This window comes from Mus musculus, chromosome 11, assembly GCF_000001635.26.
Source record: "Mus musculus strain C57BL/6J chromosome 11, GRCm38.p6 C57BL/6J".
Classification (NCBI taxonomy): Eukaryota; Metazoa; Chordata; class Mammalia; order Rodentia; family Muridae; genus Mus; species Mus musculus.
The window spans coordinates 48878063-48903933 of NC_000077.6; the positions used below are offsets into that span (position 1 = coordinate 48878063).

A 25871-nucleotide genomic window follows, 5' to 3' on the forward strand; every position below is an offset into this window, starting at 1 on the left:
TACATAAATAAAAACAATAAATAAATCTTTCAAAAGTCCCTTTATATTTCACCAAATAAAATTAGTAGCTTATGTAATATAGTGACTAATATTCCCTGGAGCATTTCCTGTGTGTCGTTCCATGTAGTCATGCCTTGCTGATCTTGACAGAGTCCCCATCAAAGGAACTTAGTGCTATGGGAACCAGCCTGGTAGTTATGAATTTAAAAATTTGGTGGCTTTTTGTGAACATAGACGCTAGTATAGACCAAATTCTTGGTTTTAGACCCCATTTGTCCAGCAGGAGGAAAGAATGAGCTAAAACTAGTGTATTGATTTTTTTTTAATCCAGAAAGATTTGATATGCTTCCTCATGATCAACAATGTCAGTGGCACACAAGGCATGTGTTGGGAAGTTGGTAAAAAGGGAATTTGAAAAGCTTCCACTGTGTTACCACAATGCTCAAAAGACTGACTTTATGTCTGCCTGTGGAGTTGACTTCTCAATGCAGATAAAATACTCAAGCTGAGTCAAAGCGGAACGTCAAACAGACAACACCATATTTCAGTCCCATCCTGAGATTCCTAGTCTATGGGTGGTGTAGATGGAGGGGCTCATGAGTTCTTAACACTTTCACAGTAACCAAGATATTGTCTGTGGATGGTTCTGACACTGAGTAGCTCTGTAAAGAAAAGAAGGGTGTTACAGTAGAGATTCCCTTAGATCTGTGTAGCACATTCTACTTCCCTTCTCCTCAAACATGAGCCCTATCAGAAGACCCAGAAAGCATGGATAGGGAGATAAAAGGAAGATGTGTTGCCCCTTATTACTGTGTTGGATGAGGTTAAGCAGAAAAAATTGCAGGATAGTTGGTACAGAAGACAATCAGAAGGGTAGATAGTTAGTACAGAGGTTAAAAGAACTTGTTACTCTTGCAGAAGATTCAGGTTCAATTCCCAGTACCTATATGGTGCTTCTCAACCATCTTTGACTTCTGTCCTAGAGGATCTGATGCCTTCTGTGCGCATCACTTATGCAGGCAAAACACTCGTACACACAAATAGAACTAAATAAATATTTAAAAAGGGTCTGGAGAGATGGCTCAGTGGTTAAGAGCACTGACTGCTCTTCCAAAGGTCCTGAGTTCAAATCCCAGCAACCACATGGTGGCTCACAACCATCCGTAATGAGATCTGATGCCCTCTTCTGGTGCATCTGAAGACAGCTACAGTGTACTTGGATAGAATAATAAATAAATAAATAAATAAATAAATAAATAAATATTTAAAAAGAAGTTCAGCAGAGGGGGATCAGCAAAGGGGGATATGGTGGTTTGAATATGCTTGGTCCATGGGAAATGGCACTAGTAGGAGGTGTGGGCTGGTTGGAGGAAGTGTGTCACTGTGTAGATAGGCTTTGCGGTATCCTCCTATGCTCAGGCTTTGCCCAGTGCAGAAGAGAGCTCTTCCTAGCTTCCTGCAGAAGCAGATCTCCTTCTGGCTGTGTTTGGATCAAGATGTAGAACTCTTAGTTCTTTTAGAGCACTGAGTCTGTCTAGATACTGCCATGCTTCCTGCCTTGATAATAATGGACTGAACCTCTGAAACTGTAAGCTAGTCCCAATTAAATGAGTTGCCTTGGTCATGGTATCTCTTCACAACAACCAAATCCAAACTAAGACAGGGCCCTTGCTGTGAACTCCCTGAATGGAGTAAACCAGACCTCCAGCTCCCCTAACCTGGTGTCAGGAGTTCAATTGCATGTTACATCACAAACAGGGTTGTAAGGGTTAATCTTCATTGTCATTTTATTGGATTAGGTTATATAGAGAGGAAACCTGGTTGTATATGTGGATGCATTTCTAGGGGGGTTTAGTGGTAGTAGGAAGACCCACCCTGAATGTGGGTGATATAATTTCCAGGGCTGAGGACAGGGATGGAATGAAATCACCTGCATCACCATTTATTGCTCTCTGTTTCCTGATGGCAGATGCAATGTGTCCTATGTTCCTGCTTTTATACCTTGGTACTGCCATGGCCTATGTGGTGGTTTGCATGAGAATGGCTTCCACCAGCTCATAGGTTTGAAAAACTTGCTCTCTAGTTGGTGGGATATTTGAGTAGATTTAGAAGTTCTGGCCTTGTTGGAGAGGTATGCCACTGGTCACTTCGGGAAGGCTTTGAGGTTTCAAAACCCCATGACATTTCCAGCTAGTTCTCCCTGGTTTGTGCTTGTGGATATAAGCCCCTAATCAAATGTCAAGTGTTTTCTTCTTTATTTTTTCCTTCCTTCCTTCCATGTCTTCCTTCCTTCCTTCCTTGTCTTCCTTCCTTCCTTCCTTCCTTCCTCCCTCCCTCCCTCCCTCCCTCCCTCCCTCCCTCCCTTCCTTCCTTCCTTCCTTCCTTCCTTCCTTCCTTCCTTCCTGTCTGTCTGTCTTTCCCTCCCCACCTCCCCCCACAGGGTTTCTCTGTATAGCCCTGGATGTCCTGGAACTCACTCTACAAATAAGGCTGGCCTCAAACTTAGAAATCTGTCTGCTGGTGTGTGTCACCACCACCCATCTCAAATGCTTTCTTTTTCAAGTTGCCTTGGCCATAGTGTCTTACCATTGCAATAGAACAGTAGCTAAGACAGACTATAGTTCATTCTAAACCATAAACAAAAGGAGCCACTTGTCTTTATAAGTCAGCTTTGTCGGGGGAACTGATAAGAAAAGTAGCAGAAGTCCTTCACTTACCTGCTACAGAAGTGACTGTGGCCAGATGTCTCTGGTCCTCCAGAAATGTCCCCCTTCTCCCATCTCTCCCTAAAGAAATAGCTAGAGCTCAGGTAGGGCCCTAGGGAAAGATCCTCAAATGATTCTCAGTAAAGGAAGGGGTGAGGAGTAAAGTTCTGAGTTCGTCCTAGGAAGTCTGGAGTTAGAGATGGAGGAAGAGGAGGAGGAGGAAGAAGAGGAAGGGGAGGAGAGGAGGAGAAATAGGAGAAGAAGGGGAGGAGGAGGAGAGAAGGGAAGAGGAATAAGAGAAGAGGGAGGAGGAGGGGAGGAAGAATAGGAGGAGGAGGAATAGGAAGAGGAGGGGTGGAGGAAAGGAGGAGAAGGGGAGGAGGAATAAGAAGAGGAGGGGAGGAGGAAGGAGAAGAGGAGGAGGAAGAGGAAGAAGCACACAGAACTGGAGCTTCTGATATCCTGCTTTGAAAGTATGATTGTTCCATCTAATCATTAATTCACTGTAGACATAAGGGTGAAAGCACATAGCTGTTGAGAGTGAGGTAACCCAGACCCAAAAGGACACACATGGTATTTACTCAGTTATAAGTAGATATTAGCCATAAAGTACAGGATCACCACACTACAATACACAGATCCAAAGAAGCCAAATAACAAGGAGAGCCCAAGGGAGGCTGGTTGAATCTTTCTTAGAAGAGGAAATAAAATAGATATCAGAGGTAGATGGAGGGAAGGAACTGGGTGGAAGAAGGGATGGGGCATTGGGAGGGGGTGGGGGGATCAAATGTAGGGAGAACAGGGAGAGAGGATGGAAACTGGTGGTGAGGGCATTTCTAGGACATGCCAGAGACCTGGGATGTGGGGATGCCCGAAGGTGTCTACAGGGGTGAATCTAGCTGAAACTCCTAGCAGTGGGGAATATGGATCCTGAAGTGGTCACTACAAGTCGCCAGATAAGACTCTCAGTGGACGGATAGAACAGCAACCCACCCACAAAACCTTCAACTGAATATGTGTCCTGCCCACAAGATGTGCAGAAACAAAGATAGAGCAGAGACAGAGGGAATGGACAACCAATGACCCAGACTGAGGGAAGTGCTATGCACCTGGTAAGCACTGGAGTCCACGCAGGCACTGTGGGTGAGACCCATCCCATAGGTAAGCACCAATCCATGGCACTGTTAATGATACTCTGTTATGATTGTAACAGGATCCTAGCATAACTGACCTCTGAGAGGCTCCACCCAATAACTGGCCAAAGCAGATGCAGGCCCAGAGCCAAACATTAAATGGAGCTTGAGAAGTCTTGTGGAAGAGTCAGGGGCGAGGACTGAGGGACCCAAAGAGAATAAGGACTCCACAGGAAGACCAACAGAGTCAACTAACCTGAACCCTTGGTGGTTCCCAGAGACCGAACCACCAACCAAAGAGCAAACATGGACTGGACTTAGGCTCCTCAGTACATATGAAGCAGATGTGCAGTTTAGTTTTCATGCAGGTCCTCCAACAACTGGGGCAGGGGCTGTTGCTGAATCTGTTGCCTGCCTGTGGATCCAGTTCCCTTAACTGAGCCATCTTGTCTTCCCTCAGTGGGAGAGGATGAACCTAGTTCTGTAGTGACTAATGTTCATGTGTGTGTGTGTTTCTCTCTCTGTGTGTGTGTGTGTGTGTGTGTGTGTGTGTGTGTGTGATACAGGGGGTGCTCCCCCTTTTCAGAGGAGAAGAGGAGGAGGAATAGGGGAGAAGCTGAGAGAAGGAGGTCCTGGAAGGAGAGGGGAGCTGATATTGGGATGTAAAATGAATAAATAAATCAACCAATTAATCAAAAATGTGTGGTTCATGTATTACACTGTTATCTGGCTCTGGGATGCCCATGGGGACTGTCTTCCTGTTGCTTCCTCTTCTCCAGCCCCCCCACTGTGTGCCCAACCTGTGACCCCTTGTACAGTTTTAATCACTTGTCATTTGGTATAGGATTTTGATGTTCCAAGAAACTTCAGGCAGGACTCACACTCATCCACTCCTGCGTGTTAGACACTGGCTTGTGAGTAGCTATAATCTCTGGTCATCTCTCACACTTAAGCACATACATACCACATATGCACACAGATGTTCACACCCCCACGCAAATGCAGATGTACCCATGTGAACACATGAGGGCAGACACACAGTCTTGAATGTTTGGCTAGGAAAGAATGATCAAGCAGCCCATCATTTCCTTTGTAGAAAGCGTCCCAGTGTCTCCCTCAGACAGTGGAGAAGTATTCGATCCGAGTTAAGTGGATTTGGTTTCTTTCAAACTCACCCATGCCTAGCTTGTCTCACCTAAACACAGCGGTAGAGGTCCCATGAGGCTCTGAGGGAGCAGGCTGTCTTGGTCATCTGCTGTCTAAGGGGCAAAGGAGGTCTCTCTCCTTCCTCTCTGTCTTCTTCATACTTTGAGTCACTTTCAGAGGTAATTTATGACACTTTGTCCCCAAATCACGACTCAGAGCTGAAGTTATGATGAAGCCAGTTACTGCACTCCAATGTTTCACCTTCTAGAACTATATTTTGACTCCCATAGAGAAGCCAAAGTGTAATTTACGGTTAGGGTTTGAACAGAAGTTGACTAAGGCTATGACAGAGTGTAAGAAAGAAGGGGTGAGTGTATGTCCCTAGACAACCAGAAACAGGACAAAGGTATCTCTGCCTCTTGTATACTATCTGTAAGGACTCAGATGTTCAAACAGCATAAATAGTCTGGAAGTTTGCAATGCACCATACACTGAACTGGTAGAAGCTCATTGAATGATCAGTAGGCAGTTAATCCCCTGGTCGCTACCCTCTTGGTTTTTAGAGACACTTTTTTTTTTTTCTGTGTAGCCCTGGTTGTCCTGGAACTCACTCTGTAGACCAGGCTAGCTACGAAGAACTCAGAGATCCGCCTGCCTCTGCCTCCTGAGTGCTGGGATTAAAGGCATGAGCCACCACCATCCTGCTGGGCTGGTACTTGTATTAGATACTTTTCCTGCTGCTGTGATACAATTCCCTGGTAAAACAATTTAACAGAGAAGGAGTTTATTTTGGCTCACAGTTCAAGACTGCAGTACATTGCATCAGGGAAGGTAGCTAGTCACATCGAATCTGCAGTCAGGGAGAGGAGAGAGATGACCGCTGGTGCTCAGTTTGTTTTCCCTATTTGATACAGTCCAGGGCTCCAACCTAGGGGATGGTGCCACCCACATTTATGGTGGGTTTCCCCATCATAATTAACTTAATCAAGATAATCCCTCATAGACGTGCCCAGAGATTTGTCTTCAAGGTGTCTCTAAGTCCTGTCAAGTTGAAAATCAGTATAAATCACCACACATATACCTCCAATGTGTTGAAACATTTCCCATGGGTAGGACAAAACACATCCTATCGTCAGAGACAGACTTCTTTGCTGACAGCCTCCCCTGATGCATGCATGTTAGTAACAGCTTTCCACTGTGACTATGAGTTTTGAATACACAGAAATAGATTAAAGTCTGGGCTGAGATGGGGAGCTGTAGGTAAATGGTCACCAGGAGTAGACTGCTCTTTAAATGACATCATTAAAGATAATGAGTTAGAAGAGAAGAGATTATTTATTAATACCACTCACTTTTAGTGGTTGATTCTTGTGATTCCTAGAAGCTGGGAGGGGGAATAGAGAGTCAGAGAGAGTTTGGATAAGAGGTCACAAAAGGGTTAAAAAGAAGGAACAGGTTCTACTGTGCTGCAGTACAGCACAGAGATTCATGTTTAAAGTGATCTATTATGCTCTTTATGAATAAGCAGAACAGAGATGCTCAGATTTGCCAATGACTGGGAAATGATAGGAAATGGTAATCATACCCTGAATTGGTCAGCATCCACTGTATACATGTACCCATTAGCCTGAGCAATTATTGTCTATTAATCACAGTAATCCTGATATACTTAAGAATATGGAAGTCAGGCTGGAGAGAAGGCTCAGAGGTTAAGAGCACTGGGTACTCTTTCAGAGGTTCCAAGTTCAATCCGCAGCAACCGTGTGGTGGCTCAAAACCATCTGTAGAGGAATCCAATACCCACTTGTAGTGTGTCTGTACTTACATAAAACAAATAAATAAACCTTTAAAAAATAAAACTTAAAAAGAATATGGAAGAATGACTCCACAGATTCTTATAAAGATATTTTATTTTTATTTAATGTGCATTGGTATTTATATATAAATAAAGTGGGTAAGGATAATAATGGGGCTTGAAATTAATTTTACGAAGTGTCTTGTCTAAGTAATTACCAAGTACCAGTGGAGATGTTATTATGAAAGTAATTTTTTATAGTTTAGTTTAAAACAATTTATTTCTTTTTATTTTATGGGCAATGGTGTTTTGCCTGCATATAAGTATCTGTGAGGTTTGAAGACCACTGAAATTGTCATTACAGACAGTTGTGAGCTGCCATGTCAGTACTGGGAATTGAACTCAGATTTTCTGAAAAAAACAAAACAAAACAAAACAAAAACAAAAACAAAAACAAAAACAGCTAGTGCTCTTAATTGTCAAGCCATCTCTCCAGCCTGTTAAAGTAATTTTCAGATGAGACTAAATTTTAACTCAGGAGGATTTTAATATGTCAGATGACCTCCTCTACTGTAAATGTCACTGTCTAACCAGTTGAAGACTTCAGAGATAAATAAAAACAACAACAAAAACCCTTGATAAATCCTAGGAAAGAGAGGAAAGAGAGTTCTTGCTGTTTGGACAAAGCTGTAATATTAACTCTTCCAAAGATTTCCAGGCTGCAAGGCTGCCCTGTAGATACTGTGTTTGCCAAGTCTCAGAACTGAGTGGGCCAATGAGATGATGTTGAGCGTTTACCTTACCAGAAGAAATGACAATTCAATTAGAGCCTGTGTTGCCTACAGTCCAAATTCCAAACTCATCCTGTTGACTGGTGAAGGTTGTGGAATACAATGTCTGTGTCTGCACAGATCTCCAGCTGTGTTCACTTATCCATGCATTCCTCAGCTCTTCTTGGAGGGAGCATGGACAATGGTTATCATCCCATCTGCTGTGTGCCTACCATGTCTAAGGCCATAACACCTCATGTGGAGATGTGTGCTGAGAACTAGCCCCCCTGTACTTCCTAAACCTCAAAAGAAATTCAAGACAGGATTGTGTCAATTAGCTCTTGTGTGTGGGAAACAAGGGGAGCATAAGGGAAAGAGCGGGGAGGGAAAGAGCCCATGTCCAGCCAGAGTTCCTCCTATGCTCTGGGCAGGTGGACGTGGGAGGGCTGGTGGACGTGGGAGGGCTGCTGGACGCTTTCCACTTGGCCCTGGGTGGACATCTAAGCCACTGACCCCACTCCACGGGGGGGGGGTGGACAAGGGGCAGCCCCTGAAATCAGGGGCCCCGGGGCGACACCCTTTGCCCTGGGGTTATGGGAGAGATGGCTGAGGGAGAGAGATTCCCATGCAGGCAAGACAGGATTGTGTCAATTAGCTCTTGTGTGTGGGAAACAAGGGGAGCATAAGGGAAAGAGCGGGGCCTTAGTCTGGGCCTTGACTGGAGGACAGGAAGGCCTTCTGATGGGAGATTAGAAACGGCTCACTAGAGGAAAACCTATCCCATCATCCAAGCACAGGGGGCCTTAACGAACAGAGACAGTCTATGGTTTTAGAGCTTTATTGTAGAAAGAGAGAAGGTAAAAGAGAGAGAGAGAGAGACCAGCAATGGCCAAGAGGAGGGAAGTGGGAAAGAGAGAGAAAGAGGAAAGGCTAGAAAGTAAGAAAGAGAGAGTAAGAGAGTGAGAGGAGAGAGTAAGAAAGTGAGAGGAGAGAGAATGAGGAAAGCTAGAAGAGAGTAAGAGAACGAGGTGGGGCCAAGCAGTGCCTCTTATGGTGGGCTGTTATCTATGGTGTTGCTGGGTAACTGGGAGGAGTTTAGCCTGAAGGTCAGAAGCTTGGGACATTGTCTATGTGACTACTGACTGTGCTTCTCTTGTGGAGGCTGTGGGGGCAGTAACTTTGACAGGAGCGAGAGTTCCAGGAGACATGAGGGAACGCCTACCTTGCCATGTAGGTGAATTATCACCACTCTGGGGTTCAGACCTCAGCTCCACTGGAGACCAGACTGTCTGTGTATAGCCCAATGCCCCACACCTGTGCATGGTGTCAAAGCAACATCTGTCAACAAGGAGCCGAATACCCACAGAAAGGCAGGAGAAAATGGATGGGAAAACTGGCAGAGAAAAAGGAACTCTGGGAAAGAGTGAGGCTGAAGAGATTCACCACCATGTTGTGGAGGAAGTTGTGTGAGAAGAGGCAACCAGCCACATCTCAGACATAGAATAGCATAAACAGGTTAAGTTAGTTGGAGAACAAGTTGAGCTAAGGTATAGGCATTAATGCATGAATAAACAACCTCTGTGTCAGTATTCTGAAACTGAGGCAGATACAGAAAAACACAAGTGGTTATATAGTCTACTAACTTCTTCATCTTAGGAGAGTGTGGCACTGCTTGGGGAATCTCTCTGGGACCAAGGATCATATATGCTGCAGACCCTCCGGGTCCCTGTGTCTGCGTGGAACGGGTCTCTGGGGCAGGTGGGCAAAGCTTTGGATGAATTGACAGACAGATGCACACAGGAGAGGTTGTGTAGAATCTGATTGAATTTGTCAGGTCGAGCATCAGACTTTTTATAGTACAGAGAATACAAGGGGTTGGAAGTCACATCAGGCAAGGTACATTGAAGTTTACCAGATACAAAACGAAGGAATGACTTCGAAAGGAATTGCAGGAACCAGGTAAATGTTTACAATAAAGATAAGCAGTCCTGCCTAGGATCAGCCTAATGACAGGCAAGAATTTCACACTTTAGTGTTAATAGCACCAGGGGGTTCTGCTCTTGGCAGGCCTCAAGAATAATGCAATGTCACAGACCCCTAAATTCCTAGGCCTTGCTAAATTCTTATCTTATCTGGGGAATCTCCATTTGTCAGGAGAGTGTACCAACTTGCTTTTGGTTTGCAATGTAGCCTGTACTAAAGATTTCTATCTCAGTGAGATTTCCAGGCTCTTTCTGCAGACCAGATGAGCCACTGGCTCCGTCTATTGTAATTCTTAATTAGTTACTGAATAGGTTAAACTTCCTTGCTGCTTTCTCACAGGATTCTAGGCTCGGCGGCTTCTGGGATCTTGGAACACTGGGGGAAGCTAACTATAACAGAATTAATCTTGAGAGGCATTTATAATAAAATATTAAAAGAGAGCTCGTAGATCCATACACCAGACTAACTCGGGAATAGAAAATTAATGTATGGGTTAGAGAGAACGCCAGACTCCAGGAGTGAGTTTCTGTGAAACTCTTTTGCCTCGTGAGTAGCTTTCAAGCCTCAGCCTGTCAAGCTGACTTGACCGGAGAGCGTGGCACATATATATATAACCATATATTCTCATTCATGATACTTAAATGGAAGATAGTTCTTATACCGTGGGAAACTCTTCTACTTGCCACAGTGGTATTCTCTCTCTGAAAGAGATGAATCGTCTGGTCTTTCCCAGAAAATGTTTGCTGCTTAAAAGGAGGCTTTAAGTCCATGTCTGAAGCAAGTCCAAAGGTTAGTACCTCACAACTCCATTCCTGTTTCCCAGTATTCAGGGAGGTCAGAGAGGCACGATCCTGGTTTCTCTGACAAAAACTCTTCCTTATTAAGGAGAGACTTGGCATCACTTGCCACAGTATCAATGAAGAGACTTTGCCAGTAGTAAGTCTTTCTAAAGTAAAGGCCTGAGGCAAGTGGTCCCCCAGTAACACAGGAAATATATTCAATATATTTCAACAGTTTTTCTTTGAAGGACATGTCATTGTTCTTTGTTAACAACTGGAGAGACCTAAGGTGTGCCTTAATTTCATTCACAGACACATTGAAATCCTTGGCAATATTTTCTAGTGAGGCTTCATCCAGCCCAAAGTAAGACCTGTAGAGAGTCAAGGTCTCTTCCAACTTCTGCATTTTATCTCTGACTAAGCCCCCAAGTGGAATGGTGGTCCATACTCCAGCCTTCAGGGCCTCCAGCCAGATCCTCTGTCTGAGGAAATCCCTCTTCCGGTCAATGGCAGTCTCAGTAACACTGTGCAAGGACATCATGAAGAGGTGGCGCTTGTGGGCTGGGAGTTCCCTCAGTAGGGTGTTCTCCAGCTTTGGGAAGTCAAAGTCAGACACATCAAAGTTAGAGACTAGGAACACTGGAGGCTGACTGGAGAGAACCTTCTGGAGATGACCTGAGCAGTCATCTCTTATTTTCTTTAAGACACTGTCTCTATTGAAAGACTTAGGTTTACTCCTCTGTTCATTACTGACATCTTGATCTATCTTGGTTCGGACAAAGTAGAACTTTGTGTTCATCTTTGCAATGGCTTTGGCCAGATGTGCATCAATTTCTTTGAAGCGTGTAGCCGAGATGATAATGAAGAAGTCATACTCACCGAACTTCATTTCTGTCAGATAGTTTTGTGGTTGGAAGTTGGTTGACCCAATGCCAGGTAGGTCCCATATTGTCACATTGGGAAGCTTTGGGTGTGGGTATGGAGTTCTCTTCATGGTTGTCTCTACCACCCCAGTGGGCGCTGCACCTTCTTCTTCACCCCTTACTCCCCTCAAGGCATTGATGAAGCTGGATTTCCCTGTCCCTGTTTCTCCAGTCACAGCAATGTTCAGTGGGGCTTTGTCAATGTTGCTCAGAGCATGACTAATTTCAGACAATGCCCCCTGAAGGTTCTTATCCTCCAGATGGGATTCAATCAAGGTGATGGTTTCCTCAGAGAGGATTTTGCTTTCCTTCTTGAAATTCTTAAAAAAATTTTCAAAGCTGATCACCAAAAGTTGAGCCATTAAAGGAGAGGGTCTGCTAGAGGAAGGCTGGCATGTAGCTGTGTGCAGTGGAGGATGCTGAATAGAGAAGAAAAGAGAGACACTGTAATTATTAGTGCACAGGGCAAGGCCTAGGAATTTGTTCTTATGATAAAGAGGGAGCTCAGCTGCTGATACCATTACTAGCAGAACATCTTCCTTTCTGCTCCTGGCTGATGGCTCCATCTCTGCTCTGCATATCATGTGCCCTCACTCAGCCCCTACCTTCTGTGGTTTTCTTTCTCCTTTGTTTTTTCATTCAAGATCAACTTATTCCATGTGGTTTTCTACAGCAGTGTTTACTTCTTATTTTAATTTGTCTTTGTTCACTGTTTACTCCTATTATAATTAATACCCACAGGTTGTAAAATCCTCAAGATATAAAAAACCTCAAGCAACATATCTCATGAAAAGCCTCCCTGCCGTCTTTGAGTGCTTAGGACATTGCTTCCTAGGCCTCATGATCTCTGGTCCTTCAGCACAGTCATTCTAGTTTCTCTTGTGTAGCATGTGAATAAGGAAGAAGGGACATGAGGTGGGAGGGAAAAGATTCTTGACATGCCCAACAAAGGGTTTGATGCATTACTATATATGTGTAATAGACTTCTTTTTAGCCATAAAGTACATTGAAATTATGTCCTTTGTAGGAAATTGGATGTAACTGTAGGTAGTCATATTAAGACAATAAAGGCAGTCTTAGAAAGACAAATCCATTTTCTCATTCCTGGAGCTGAGCTTTTGTACAGATACGTAAGTTATATTGTAGATATGACATGCAAGTGGAAGTGAACCTGTCTAGAGGACAGAGGAACTGAGGGGTGTATTCATAACATGCAATGTGTACTCGTTAGAAACTTCACAGATAGATGTTAAAAAGATTCATTTAAGAGGAGATGTGTCTCCATGTTATCCCTTATTTTTCAAAAGAAGAGGTAGGGGACCACCTCAATTAAAAGCAAATTCCTAAGAAATTCCCTGTGTGTTCCTGTTTTTTAGTGTTCTGTTCCCAAACCTCAGTGAAATAACCCACAAAAGCGAAAAATCCCTAACTGGGTATAGAAGAAAGGAAGGGAGGAAGGGAGGGAGGAAGGAAGATAGGAGAGAGAGAGAGAGAGAGAGAGAGAGAGAGAGAGAGAGAGAGAGAGAGAGAGAGAGAGAGGGAGAGGGAGAGAAAGCGCGCATGCGCGCGCGAGAGAGATTAAAGAAGACACTAAAATTGAGGATACTCTTTCTTTTTTTTTTTTTTTAATTAAGAAACCTCAAAATATATATTCCCATCAAACGCCTTCTCTGGGAAAGAGTCATTTCTTATGGCAGAAGAGGCAGGATAAAGGTCAGATATATTTCCATCAGGAATCCACACATGTTTTCCTTAAAGGTCATTTATTTCAATTTTTGGCTTTATAGGCTACATCCAGTTTCTGGAACACATTCCCAGTTTATTATAATCTGCAAAACATTAAAGCTATTTATATTTCATGAATTGTGGAAAACCAGACTTGTTAGCTATGACTATAGATAAAAAGTGATGTGTTTTTTTAAAAGATGAAGAGAAGGGTAATATGTTCTATGGAGGTGTGGTAAGGTGTGGGGGAAGAGGGTGCCTCCTCGGGCCCAAGCTGAGGCATTACTTCCCACTGTTGGATGGTATAGTATAGAAGAGAGTTTATTAAGGGCATGGGGAGGGGAGTTAAGAGGGTAGTAGAAGCAGAGAGACAGAGACAGGGAGAGAGAGAGAGAGAGAGAGAGAGAGAGAGAGAGAGAGAGAGAGAGGGAGAAGAAGAAGAAGAAGAAGAAGAAGAAGAAGAAGAAGAAGAAGAAGAAGAAGAAGAAGAAGAAGAAGAAGAAGAGAAGCAGAGGAGTAGAGGTGAAGAGGCCAGCCATGAGCACATGGAGAGAGTGTTGGGTGTGTGTGTGTGTGTGTGTGTGTGTGAAAGAATGGGGAGAGATGGGGGAAGGGAAGAGCAAGAGCAACAGAAAGCAAGAGAGCAAAGGGGGCAAACAGCCCCCTTTATAGTGTCAGGTAACTGTGGTCCAAAGCTTAGACAGAATGCTAACAAAAAGTTTATCAGTATTGATACTAAAAATACTAGAACTTTGGGATGAAGGATATAAATCTACAGCCATATTCTTTTGTTTTGATGTTAGAAACACACACAAGACTTTGGAATTAGAGTTGGAACAGAAGGAAAATGCAGGCAGTCTGGAGAGATGGCTTTCAGTTTGCTCTAATATTCTGGTGTATGAAGATTTCAATACAGAACTGCAGGTATACAGAATTCTATTCTTGAGTCAGCCAATCATCTTGTTGGAGGCTATGTCACCAATAAAACTAAGAGAAAGGAGGGCATAGTGTAGAGCCTACTGTCACTAGGAATAATATATTAAAATATCACAACTTCCAGGGTAATTATTTGAAAATTCGCAGGTGAAGCTGCATGCATGTGTGCAAGTGCTCATGTATACAGTATGAGTTCCAGAGATCTCCCCATCTCTGCCTCTCTGGTGCTGAGACATTGCTCACAACTGATTTACAAGTAGAAGCAATATTTAGGAACATCTGGTGATCGTGGCTACAGAAATGAATTCAAATTCATGTACAGTGCATCATTTACACTCTCCTATTTATGTCACAATTGCTTGCAGTGTATGAGAGTCCCAGTCTTGTGTGACCTTATGAAACAATGGTTCTCAACAATCCTGATATGGAATAGACAGAGCCAAAACTCACTAGATGCCAGCAGAATAGTGATATGGCATCCTCACTGTGATGGCCAGTGGGGAATAAACCTAATATTACATAACTACCCAACCTCCTAAGACACATTTTTCTGGAGAATTCTCTATATAAGGATGTCCCATATTAGTGGTAGATATTTCCATTGAGAAACACAAATTGTTACACAGAACATTGTAACTATTCAAAATAGCCAAAGCAACGATGAACATAAAGGATCATAACCCTGTAATAAAAGATTCTGAGGAGGGCTGGAAAGATGTCTCAGCAGTTGAGAAGACTAGCTGTTCTTCCAGAGGTCCTGAGTTCAATTTCCAGCAACCTCATGGTGGCTCACAACCATATGTAATGAGATCTGATTCTTGGTTTTGAGTGTAAGTGAAGACTCACATACATTAAAATAAAAGTATAAATGAATATTTTAAAAAGATTCCAAAGAAACTGAAGTAGATTAAATTCCTGTAGATACTTCATAAATAATGAAAAAAATCTCAATCAAATGAGAGGTGAGAAATGTTGAAGGAGAAAATTTATCTGATATGCAACAGAGTATGTATGACAAGAACATGAAGAAGGGACTTTTGAGGATAAAAGGGCACTAGGTAGATAAGGGGGGTACAAGGCAGAGGGCAGTAGGCAAATGAATGAGAATAGATAAGAATGAATGACAATGTATAATGGCATACATGTCATATGTGTACCTAAAATGTAATGAAATAGAAAAAACCTCAATGAGATCTAAGAAAATACTGATAAATGCAATAAAAATGAATATATAAGATTTGTCCAAGAAACTCAGAAATGTAAAACTTTGAAAGAAATCTTGAAAGTTCATTTACAATAGACACAACACACACACCAGAGAAGAAGGCAGAGTAAGAAGGTAGGAAGAAAGGAAGGTAGAGAGCAAGCAAGGAAGAAGCAAACAAGTTTCATTAAGAAACCAAGGAAGTGAGATGCTCCAAAGCAGAGAAGAAAGAAACCTCAAAGAAGGCAACAAAAGATGCTAAGATCCCCGTGTTTATAGTTTATAAACTTTAAGATTGTAAAAGTGTCCATACTTCAGAAAGTGATCTATAGACTCAATGCAATCTCAACTAGAACATCAATGCCAGTAAGAATAGAACTGGACTGTGGAATCACAAAACTCACGTGGGAACACAGAAGACTGCAAATAGCCAAAACAATATTGATCAAAACCAACAGGGCTAGGAGTCACTGCAATACCTGATTTCAAGGCATAGCACAGAGCCACAGTGACAAAAACAGTCCAATAACTGCATGAAGACAGGCTCATGGACCATCAAGCTGACAGAAAGAGTGAACCCAGAAATATATCCATAACCATGCAGGCAACAGAATGCATCTACAGTCAGCCAGTATCTCAGCAAGGCTTCCAAATACTCATACCGCACAAAGGGCACATGGTTTGAAGAATGGAACTGGGCGATCTGGGAGAACTGGACATCAGGAAAGGTTAAACCTTGACACTCACCCTTCACACTATACAAAAACCAACCCTGTGTGGCCCAAAGAGCTTGCTGTAAGATAAAAACCTTGAATCTCTTAAAGGGAAACAGGTATGAAAAACGTCATCAGATTGTCACACATGGGGTATCAAAAGCAAACTGACAAGTAGCATGCCATCTAACTGAGACACTTCTTGAATACAAAGCAAATAAACACCAGAGAAATGAGATGATTTACAGTGAAAAGCCTTAGGAGCGCATCATGTAACAGTCTCACCAGAGAGGCCCCAGGATGTCAACAGGAGCAGAACATGGACATGACAAAGTTTGTCAGAGTCACTTTGAAACATCTCAAAGAAGTGAAATAGAAAGGTGCTTCCTGGACCAACTGGAAACACTTTGCCCACGGACTCCTCCCAATATGGAGAGGCCTTAGAGTTGAATGAGCTCACCTGCTCTGTGAAAAGCTCTTCTTTACTGAGGATAATTTTAACATCGCTTGCAACCGTGTCAATGAAATAATTTTGCAAGTGGAAAACCTTTGAAAAGTAAGGATTTCCAATGTACTTCAATAGTTTCTCTGTTAAGGATGTATCTGGCTCATCTGAGAGCAAATGTGGAGACTTAATGTTTGCCTTGAGCTCCTCCAGTGTCACGTTCAAATCCTCAGCGATGTTTTCCAGTGATGCCTCATCCAGGCCAAAGGAAGATCTATAGTCATTCAAAGTCTGTTGCAACATCTCCATGTCCTTTTGGGTCAGTCCCCGGGATGGTATGGTAGCCCATGCTCTTGGCATTATGGATTCCTTCCAGATCTTTTGTTTCAGCATATCCCTCTTCCGGTCTATGGTGGAATCTGTAACAATAGGCAACGTGAGCATGAACATGTGGTGTTTGTAGGCTGGGAGCTGGCTCAGAAGGGTGGATTCCAGATTTGGGAAGTCAAAGTCAGATACATCAAAGTTAGAAACTAAGAAGACTGGAGGTTCTTGGTGGGTAACCTCCTTAAGTATATTTGAAATAGAATTTCGAATCTGCTCTAAGATGTTCTCTTTATTGAATTTCCTAGGATCACTCAGTTTTACAACCATTAAATCAAGATCTGTGTGGGTTCGAACAAAATAGAAACTCCTATTCATTTGCACAATGGCTTTGGCAAGCTCTGCGTCATTATGTTTAAAGCGTCCGGAAGAGACAATAATGAAGAAGTCATACTCCTCAAACTCGATTTTCTTCAGATAATCATGTGGTTGGAAGGCAGTAGATCCAATGCCAGGCAGGTCCCACAGTGTCACACTGGGAAACTTTGTGTAAGTGTATGGTGTTCTCTCAGTGGTTGTATGTACCACCCCTGTGGAAGCAGCTGCACCTTCTTCATCATCCCCCACTCCCTGGAGAGCATTGATGAGACTGGACTTTCCAGCCCCAGTCTCCCCCATCACTGCAATGTTCAGTGGGGCTTTCTCTATGCCACCCAGAGCACTGCTGATTGCAGAAACTGTTTCCCGAAGGTTTCCATCCTCTAGGGATGATTCAATGAAGGCAATTAATTCCTGAGACAGGATTTTGGTTTTCATCTTGAAATTCTGAAGATTTGTGCCAAAGCTGGCGATGAAATCAGGATCGTCCTTTGGAGGGAGTGTAGAAGAGGAAGTCTGACCCATTCCTGGGAAATGTTGATGATACTAAAGGGAGGAAAGAACCAGGAAAGTCAACAAATTAATTTAGCAAAAACAACCATTGGAAGAGCAGGGCCCAGCATCTGCCTCTTCATTATAAACAGGGACTTTCTCCCCTTCAATCAAATGTGCAGGGCTGAACAGCACTTACTCCTGGCTTTAGGTTTAAATTTTGGTTTGACTCACACTCCTTTGACTATTTTCTTCTTTACATTGTTTTTCATTCTTCAAGACCAAAATCAAGCCTGTAATCGCAGCACTAAGGAGGCGGCTCTATGGATCAGAAGCTTGAGCTCAGCCTGGGGTTAAGATGCCCAGACTTCTGTCGAGAAAAGAAATTACCTAAGTTCATATAGTACTACCGGAAGATCCAGCAATACCTCTCCTGGCATGATGTTCCAACATGTAATAAGGACACATGCTCTACTATGTCCATAGCAGCCTTATTTATAATAGCCAGGAGTTGGAAAGAACCCAGATGTCCCTCAACAGAGGAATGGATACAGAAAATGTGGTACATTTACACAATGGAGTACTACACAGCTATTAAAAACAATGAATTCACGAAATTCTTAGGCAAGTGGATGGATCTGGAGGATATCATCCTGAGTGAAGTAACCCAATCACAAAAGAATACACATGATATGCACTCACTGATAAGTGGATATTAGCCTAGAAACTTAGAATACCCAAGATACAATTTGCAAAACACAAGAAAATCAAGAAGAGGGAAGACCAATGGGTGGATACTTCGTTCCTTCTTATAATGAGGAACAAAATACCCATGGAAGGAGTTACAGAGACAAAGTTTGGAGCTGAGATGGAAGGAAGAACCATTCACAGACTGCCCTACCCAAGGATCCATCCCATAAACAACCACCAAATGCAGACACTATTGCATATGCCAGCAAATTTTGCTGACAGGACCCTCATATAGCTCTTGTGAGACTATGCCAGTGCCTGGAAAATATAAAAGTGGATGCTCACAGTCATCTATTGGATGGAGCACAGGGCCCCCAATTAAGGAGCTAGAGAAAGTACCCAAGAAGCTAAAGGGGTTTGCAACCCTATAGGAGGAACAGCAATATGAACTAACCAGTATCCGCCAGAGTTTGTTTCTCTAGTTGCATATGTAGCAGAGGATAGCCTAGTTGGACATCAATGGGAGGAGTGGCCCTTGGTCTTGCTAAGATTATATGCCCCAGTACAGGGGAATGCCAGGGCCAGGAAGTGGGAGTGGGTGGGTTGGGGAGCAGGGTAGGGGGAGGGTTTAGGGGACTTTTGAAGAGGAAACTAGGAAAGGGATAGCATTTGAAATGCAAATGAAGAAAATATCTAATAAAAAAAAAGAAATTACCCAAATTCATAGTTTTGTCAGCCTTTACAGGTAAGGTCACATTATGACATGCACAGTAATGTTCAGGTTTTCAAATTTACTTCATAATTGACATGAATGGTAGCAAATTCAATGGGAGAGCTCAGCTCATGGTCAGAAGGCATCCTAAGGATGCAGGAGCCTCTTGAACTACCCTTCTTGGGTTTCTTATGACTTTGATATCTACAAAAGTTCTTTCACTATTTGGTGCTGAAAACCCTTTGCTTTGGCAATTAAAATCCTTGTGGTTGTGGAGGTCATAGGCTCTGCTGGGGAAGCTGCTACTGTTATTTTGTGAAATGTGCATGATATGTTCTTCAATTTGCCATTTAAATATTTATATTTGTATCTACTTATTGGTATGCTGTTAACTTTGGCCCTAGAAGCTGTTCTGTATAGTGAGTAAGAGTAACTTTAGATTAACTCAAAATGGTCAGAGAATTGAGCATAAGTGACTTTTGAATGCTCAGCCATAAATGTGATACCTAAAGTACAGCTTCCAATGCTTAGTGTGATGCAGAAGAGACAACAGAAATGATCTGAGAACTGGGAGAGGGGTGTAGTGTTTTGACAATGTAAAAATAGCTGAAACAATAAAATCCCAAATCATTCAGTCTATTCGTGGGCTAATGAGCTGTAGAGACAGTCACCAAGAGAATAAATGAAATGGCTAAAACATACTTGAATATTTACTTGATATCTTGAACTATCAGAGAAAGGCCAATTAAATCATAATGGTACCACCAAGAAACCACCACCACCAACAAATGTAGAAAAGAGGAACCATCTTCACTGTTAGAAGTTGGTGCATTTCTTTCAGAAATGGATTACTGTCCCAGGTACACTTCTCACTTCAACCTGAAGGACTGTTAGTCAACAGATCACACAGATGCAAGCTCATCCGTGGTTATAGCTGCTCTGTTGATGGTCTCTATGAAATTAATTCAGTGTAGATATTTATATACAGATGAATGGACAAAGACCTTATGGTACATATACACAATTAGGTTCTATGCAGTTGTGAAGAAAAATGAAACCCTGACATTTTCAGAAAAATAAATTAATGTAACTGGAATTTGTTCAGACAAAAGAATCCAGATATCAGAAAAAAGATGTAGCACATGTTGTCTTTAACAGGCTGAAGCTAACCATACAAAATGTATGTGTGTTTGCTCCAGGAACATGGCCTACAGAGGCAGAAGCATGCAGATGAGTTCAAGGTCAACCTGGTTTACAAAGTGAGTTCAAGAACATTCAGGCCTGTTATACAGAGAACCTTGTCTTGAAAAATCAAAAGAAAACACACACCCTCCAAAATCTTTTGATGTCATTTTCTCTAATGGTACAGCTGCTGGAAGACTTGGTAGTAGAAAAACTAACTTGTTATGGCCTGGGTACTTATTGCCTGGTTAGCCGTTCATTTTATGCTCTTATGAGCAATCTCTCTCTCTCTCTCTCTCTCTCTCAAGAAATAGGAGCTATTATTGGTAGGAATATAAATTAATACAGCTGTTATGATGAACTGTTTGGGGTCCCCTCCAAAAATCAAGAAATAGAATTAGGATAAGATCCACCAATGTTAACATACTCAAAAGAAAACAAGTCAGAAGGTGGTCAAAGTCTCTCAACTGTCCAGTTGTAGGTCTCTGTTAATTGCCATCTACTGCAAACAGAAACTTCTCTGATGACAGCTGAATGAGGCACTGATCTATGGGTATAATTGATCTCTGGGTATTTCAATGTCTTTAGGAGTCACTTTATCGCTATGTTCCTTTATCAAAATAATGTAGTAAGTTTTCCCTTAGGTCCACCTGTCTAGCTTCAGGGTTTTGGCCTTGTAGTGGTGTCAGACACTGCTTCTTTCTCATGGCATGGGCCTTAAATCCAATTTTAACATGTGATTGTTTACTCCTATAACTTCTGTGCCAGTATATCTTGCAGGCAGATTACTTTTGTAGGTTAGAGGCTTTTTAGCTGGATGCTCTTCTTTGGTAGCAATGAGCAAACTTTCTCATATGCTGTCATAACTGTTAAAGGAAACTGTCTCATGTGCTGTTACTGACTGGGAACGTTGCCATGACTGAGTTAACTGTTAAACCAAAGTCTGTTATGTTCTATGCTTTATTGTTCTTGGAAACCAATCATAACAGAGGTCAACTGGACCTGCTTTATATAGTTAGCCACAATATGCTTGGAGTTGAGACCTCCCTGGGAATTGACATCCTACTTTCTGCCATGTTCGTGGGTAACTGACACCCTGGTTGGCAAGTTGGGACATGAATGCTAGGCAAGTCAAGTCACCCTGCCACAGTTGAGTCACCCAACCAATGAGGACAAGAGAAGCATGCCAGGAAGTCTCTTATACCTAAATACAGATTAGTGGAATAATTTGGCACAAAGATTTGTGGTTTTCAGGGTTCAAAGCTCTGTATGAATCTGGCTCAGAGTTAATCAGCTCCCAAATCTGGTCTGTGGCACTGATTGGTCAGTCCTGGGGCAAATTCTCCATAAAATATCTGTGGCTGACTGAGACTGGTGTATGGTGTGGTTTGTAGGGCAACTTCTGGACCCCAACATAAGTAAGCATTGTAGATTTGTCTTTTAAGAAACCCCAGGTGATATCTCATCTTGGTGGTCAACTTGACTTCCTCTAGAATTAACTGAAACCCAAGTAGCTGGGCACACTTGTGAGACATTTTTCTACACTGGGTCATTTGAGGTTGGAAGATCTACCCTAAATCTGGGTTACATCTTCTGGTGGCAGCCCATGTAAAAGGATATGGAAGAAGGAGATTTTTCTTCTTTGCCTGCTTGATCTCATTTGCTCTGACAAGTTCGCCCATTTTGCTGCTGAGCCAATCCTTCACTGGTATTAGAGCCCACCTCTTAGGGTTGCCAGTGTACACTGAAGACCAGCTGTGATAGTCTGCCTCATGGATTGAGTTCTTGGCCTTTTCTTCAGGGAACATCTACTGTTAGAGTGGCCAGATCACAGGTTGTTAGTCACTGTGTTAAATCTCCTTTAATGCATGTAGATTCTTGCTACCAGTTCATGGAAATTAAAAGCTTCTGTCCAGTAAAGGAAACAGACAAGGAAAGAGACAGCTTGCCAGATGGGAGGGGATCCTTGTTAGCAATTCATTCAACAGAAGATTAATGTTCAAAATATGCAAAGAATTTAAAACAAAAACCCTGATCAATAAGAAAACAAACAGCCCAATCAAACCATGGGGCATGTAACTGAACAGAGTTCCAGAAGAAGAAATACAAATGGCCAATAAATGTAAATATTTCTTTAATGTGTTCAGTAGCCTCAGCCATTAAAGCATGCGTATTGTAGCCACTTTGGGATTTCATCTCACCTGAGTCAGAGAGGTTTGCATCAAGAGAGAAAATGGCAACAGATGCTGGTGTGGATGTAGCAGAAGGGGAGTCCTTATTTGCTGCTGTGGGGCTGTAAACAAGCACAGCCATTATGGGGTCAGTGACACCATTCCTGAGCATAGCCCAAAAGGACTTTATATCCTAGCACAAAGATATTGGAACATCATGTTCATTACTGCTCTAGTAATACCTGAGAAATACAATCAGCTTAGATGATAAGTGGATAATGAAAATGTGCCACAGAGACACAATGGAACTGGATTCATGCATAAATATAAATGCAAGTGTATAATTTTCAGACAAACTGGCAGAACTACTAAATGTTAAGTGAGTTCACCCAATGTCAGAAAGGCAAACCTGATGTTTTCACTCACATGTGGATTTCAGCTTCTCATTTTTAGGTATGTATATTTATGTTGTAGGAAGTGTTTGCAGAGGCCAGGAAACCGGAAGGAGGGCCATAAGAGGAATAAAAATAGCTTTGGGGGGGGGAGCTAGATAGTAGCATATATGGGATATACAAGTGGACTTCAGAATAATGGGAACTGAGAGCTTCAAACCCAGAGGACAGCCAGAGAGCTGTGGCACAGGACTGGCTGTGGTGTGGCCAACCAAAAACCGTTATGTAAAGCTAAAGACGATTCAGTGGGAATCCTAGCCCCAAGGGTGGGCTACTTCCCCATGATTTGCTGGTTATGAAGACTCCTCAACCCCCCTCCCCCAAACAGTTAAGGTATCATGAGTGCTGGTTACATTGAAAAGGGGAACTGAGAAGTTTGAAGAGAGAGGCTTCTCACAGTTCCCTTCTAGAAGAGGAAATAGCAGTGGGTGTTCTGGATAGGATTTTATCCTCATGGGGGTAAATAAAATAGCTCCAGTATAGCTGGGTGTGGTGGAGCATGCCTTTAATCTCAGCCCTAGGAAGCAGAGAGGCAGAGGTAGCTGGATCTCCTTGAGTTTGAGGCCAGCCTGGTCTACAGGTTCTAGGTCAGTCAGAGGCACACAGTGTGATCCAGTTTCACCCCAAACCAAAACCAAAACCAAAATAACAACAACAAAACTCCACAACAAGAACAAGAACAAGAACAAGAACAAGAACAAGAACAAGAACAAGAACAAGAACAAGAACAAGAACAAGAACAAGAACGAGAACGAGAACAAGAACAAGAACAACAAGAACAAGAACAACAAGAACAACAAGAACAACAACAACAACAACAAGTATCCTACACCAAAGAGGTTCCCGTATTGACTGTGAGGAATCTGGTCACACAAGCTGCCCTCTTTCTCCAAGCTCAAGCTGGCATCAGAAGAGCAACAGACCTAGGATGTGCTTGTGATAGGGAAGTTTGTTGCTGCCTTGCTGGTGGGTTGGGGCTGCTCTGTGGTGCAGAACACAGAGAAGAGCCTTTCTGTGAACAACCCCTGAGTGAAATAAGCCATGACCGAAGGTCCTCTGCACTGCTACCAGGAGACTATCTTTGATACCACAAGTAAGCACATGATTTCTGGCCAAGCTGTACTAGAACCCTTCAGGTACCTGTTCCTGAGCAGTGATGCCAGTGGTCTTCTTGTGATTTCACCTCCTTCTTCTCTGGGAGCAAGGTCACTGGGGTAGCTCTCTTTGGAATCCTCTAAGCTGGGATGTTCAGGAAACAGATGGGATGCAGAGTGTTGGTGTCTGGGTGCTCTGGAGAGAAGAATAGACGGGAAGCAAATTGGATGTTTTCATATTTCCTTCCAGATCTTAGTCCCCACAGACTTTGCTCTTTGTTCTGCAATTCCTAGATCTGAATCTTACCTTCCTTGTCCTTAAAGGGAGGGACTGCAGTGAGGTTAGGTTTTAGTTTCTATTCCCAGACCTCTGTGTCTTATTTACACAGTCAGCTGAAAAGGTTTCACATCCTTCGGCATAGAGGGAGGTGGAGCTCTGCTGAAGTGGACAACTCCAGGGCTTCCTGAGAGCTCTAGTCAGTACTTTGGTAGCCTAGTCCTGTCTCAGGGCTCACCCCCCTAACTGATCATTTTGCCTTCCTACATCTTTTCAGATCATGTCATCTATTACTGAGTAGTACTGACTTTTATACCCAATGTGTCCATGGTTCAGTGATTGCAGACCCTTGTAACCCTGCTCTGTGCGTATTCTGTTGATTTTCTTTCTTCTCTCTCTCTCTCTCTCTCTCTCTCTCTCTCTCTCTCTCTCTCTCTCTCTGTCTTTCTTTCTCTTTCTGTTGTGTTTGTGTGTAGGTGGACATCTGTGTGTAGATGCTGTCATCTCTCAGATATCATGCTCCTTATTTTTCAGACAGACACACTCACTGGCCTGGACTTCTCCAATTAGGGAAGGGTGGCTGACAAGCAAGCTTCAGGGTTCTGCCCCTCACCTTTCTCAGTGCTGGAATTAGAAACTCACTCCACTATGCCTGTCTTTTATGTGGATTCTGTTGTCCAATCCATAACTTTCTCTTTGACTCTGAGGACCAGTCCCACAATACACCCTCTTTCTCCAAGTTCAAGATGGCACAAAGAGATGTCATGAAAGAGATGGCATCAAAGAGATGTCTTTCTCTTTGAAAGACAGTTACATACCACGTGATTATCTCCCTAGCCACTCATAGAAAAATCCACGAAGATGGTGATCACTATGATTAATGTGTTAACTTCACTGTGCTGCATTTCATTAAAAACAAAATCATTTTTATCTTGTATAAGCTATGAGGAAGTTGCTCCCACTTTGAATGTACTCTGTCAACTGGCCAGATGGACTATTTCCTGGTGCAGCTGGGCTATCCTTAAAAAATTGCTAATTGTTCAAAAAGTTTTCATTGCCCCCAGATAATCTTGCAAGATAGTGAGTGTCAAGATTAAACAGGCTAACTGCTAAGCTCTGCTGTTGTGTGCACTGCTTGCTTGGGTGGCTGAGGACCCTGCTGGAGGTCTGTTACAGAATCAAGGCTTGCCCATGCCCAGATAGGATATCATTTGATCCCCAAAATAATAACTGTGGTTTTTCCCTCTATAATTCTTCAGCTAACAATAGCTGGGATATTACCTAGAGATTTCTCTCTGGTTTGGTCTTGGTCAGTCTCCTTCTTTTTTTTTTTTTTTTTTTTTTGTGTGTGTGTGTGTGTAAGATACTTTTTTTTATTATTTTTTTTAATTTTTTGCATTTTTTATTAGGTATTTAGCTCATTTACATTTCCAATGCTATACCAAAAGTCCCCCATACCCACCCACCCCCACTCCCCTACCCACCCACTCCCCCTTTTTGGCCCTGGCGTTCCCCTGTACTGGGGCATATAAAGTTTGCGTGTCCAATGGGCCTCTCTTTCCAGTGATGGCCGACTAGGCCATCTTTTGATACATATGCAGCTAGAGTCAAGGGCTCCGGGGTACTGGTTAGTTCATAATGTTGTTCCACCTATAGGGTTGCAGATCCCTTTAGCTCCTTGGGTACTTTCTCTAGCTCCTCCATTGGGAGCCCTGTGATCCATCCATTAGCTGGGTCAGTCTCCTTCTTAATAAAACACCTCTAATTTACTGAAACCAAAACCACAGCTGTTATGTCTCTATTCCCCGGGAACCCCAGGAGAGCTCATGAACTGCAAGGCCT

The 25871-nt window shown here is 42.8% G+C and overlaps 1 protein-coding gene across 1 annotated transcript; it reads right to left on the reverse strand.

Annotated features, from left to right (window-relative positions):
- Positions 1-9359: 9359 nt before the first annotated feature.
- Positions 9360-24090, reverse strand: Gm5431 (predicted gene 5431). The gene is made up of 5 exons (NM_001024230.2): positions 24060-24090; positions 23799-23948; positions 22237-22328; positions 16273-16676; positions 9360-11653 (listed from the first exon to the last, which is right to left on the reverse strand). The coding sequence occupies exons 4-5, from the start codon at positions 16648-16650 to the stop codon at positions 10331-10333; spliced, it is 1701 nt and encodes a 566-aa protein (NP_001019401.2). The 5' UTR covers positions 16651-16676; positions 22237-22328; positions 23799-23948; positions 24060-24090; the 3' UTR covers positions 9360-10330.
- Positions 24091-25871: the final 1781 nt, after the last annotated feature.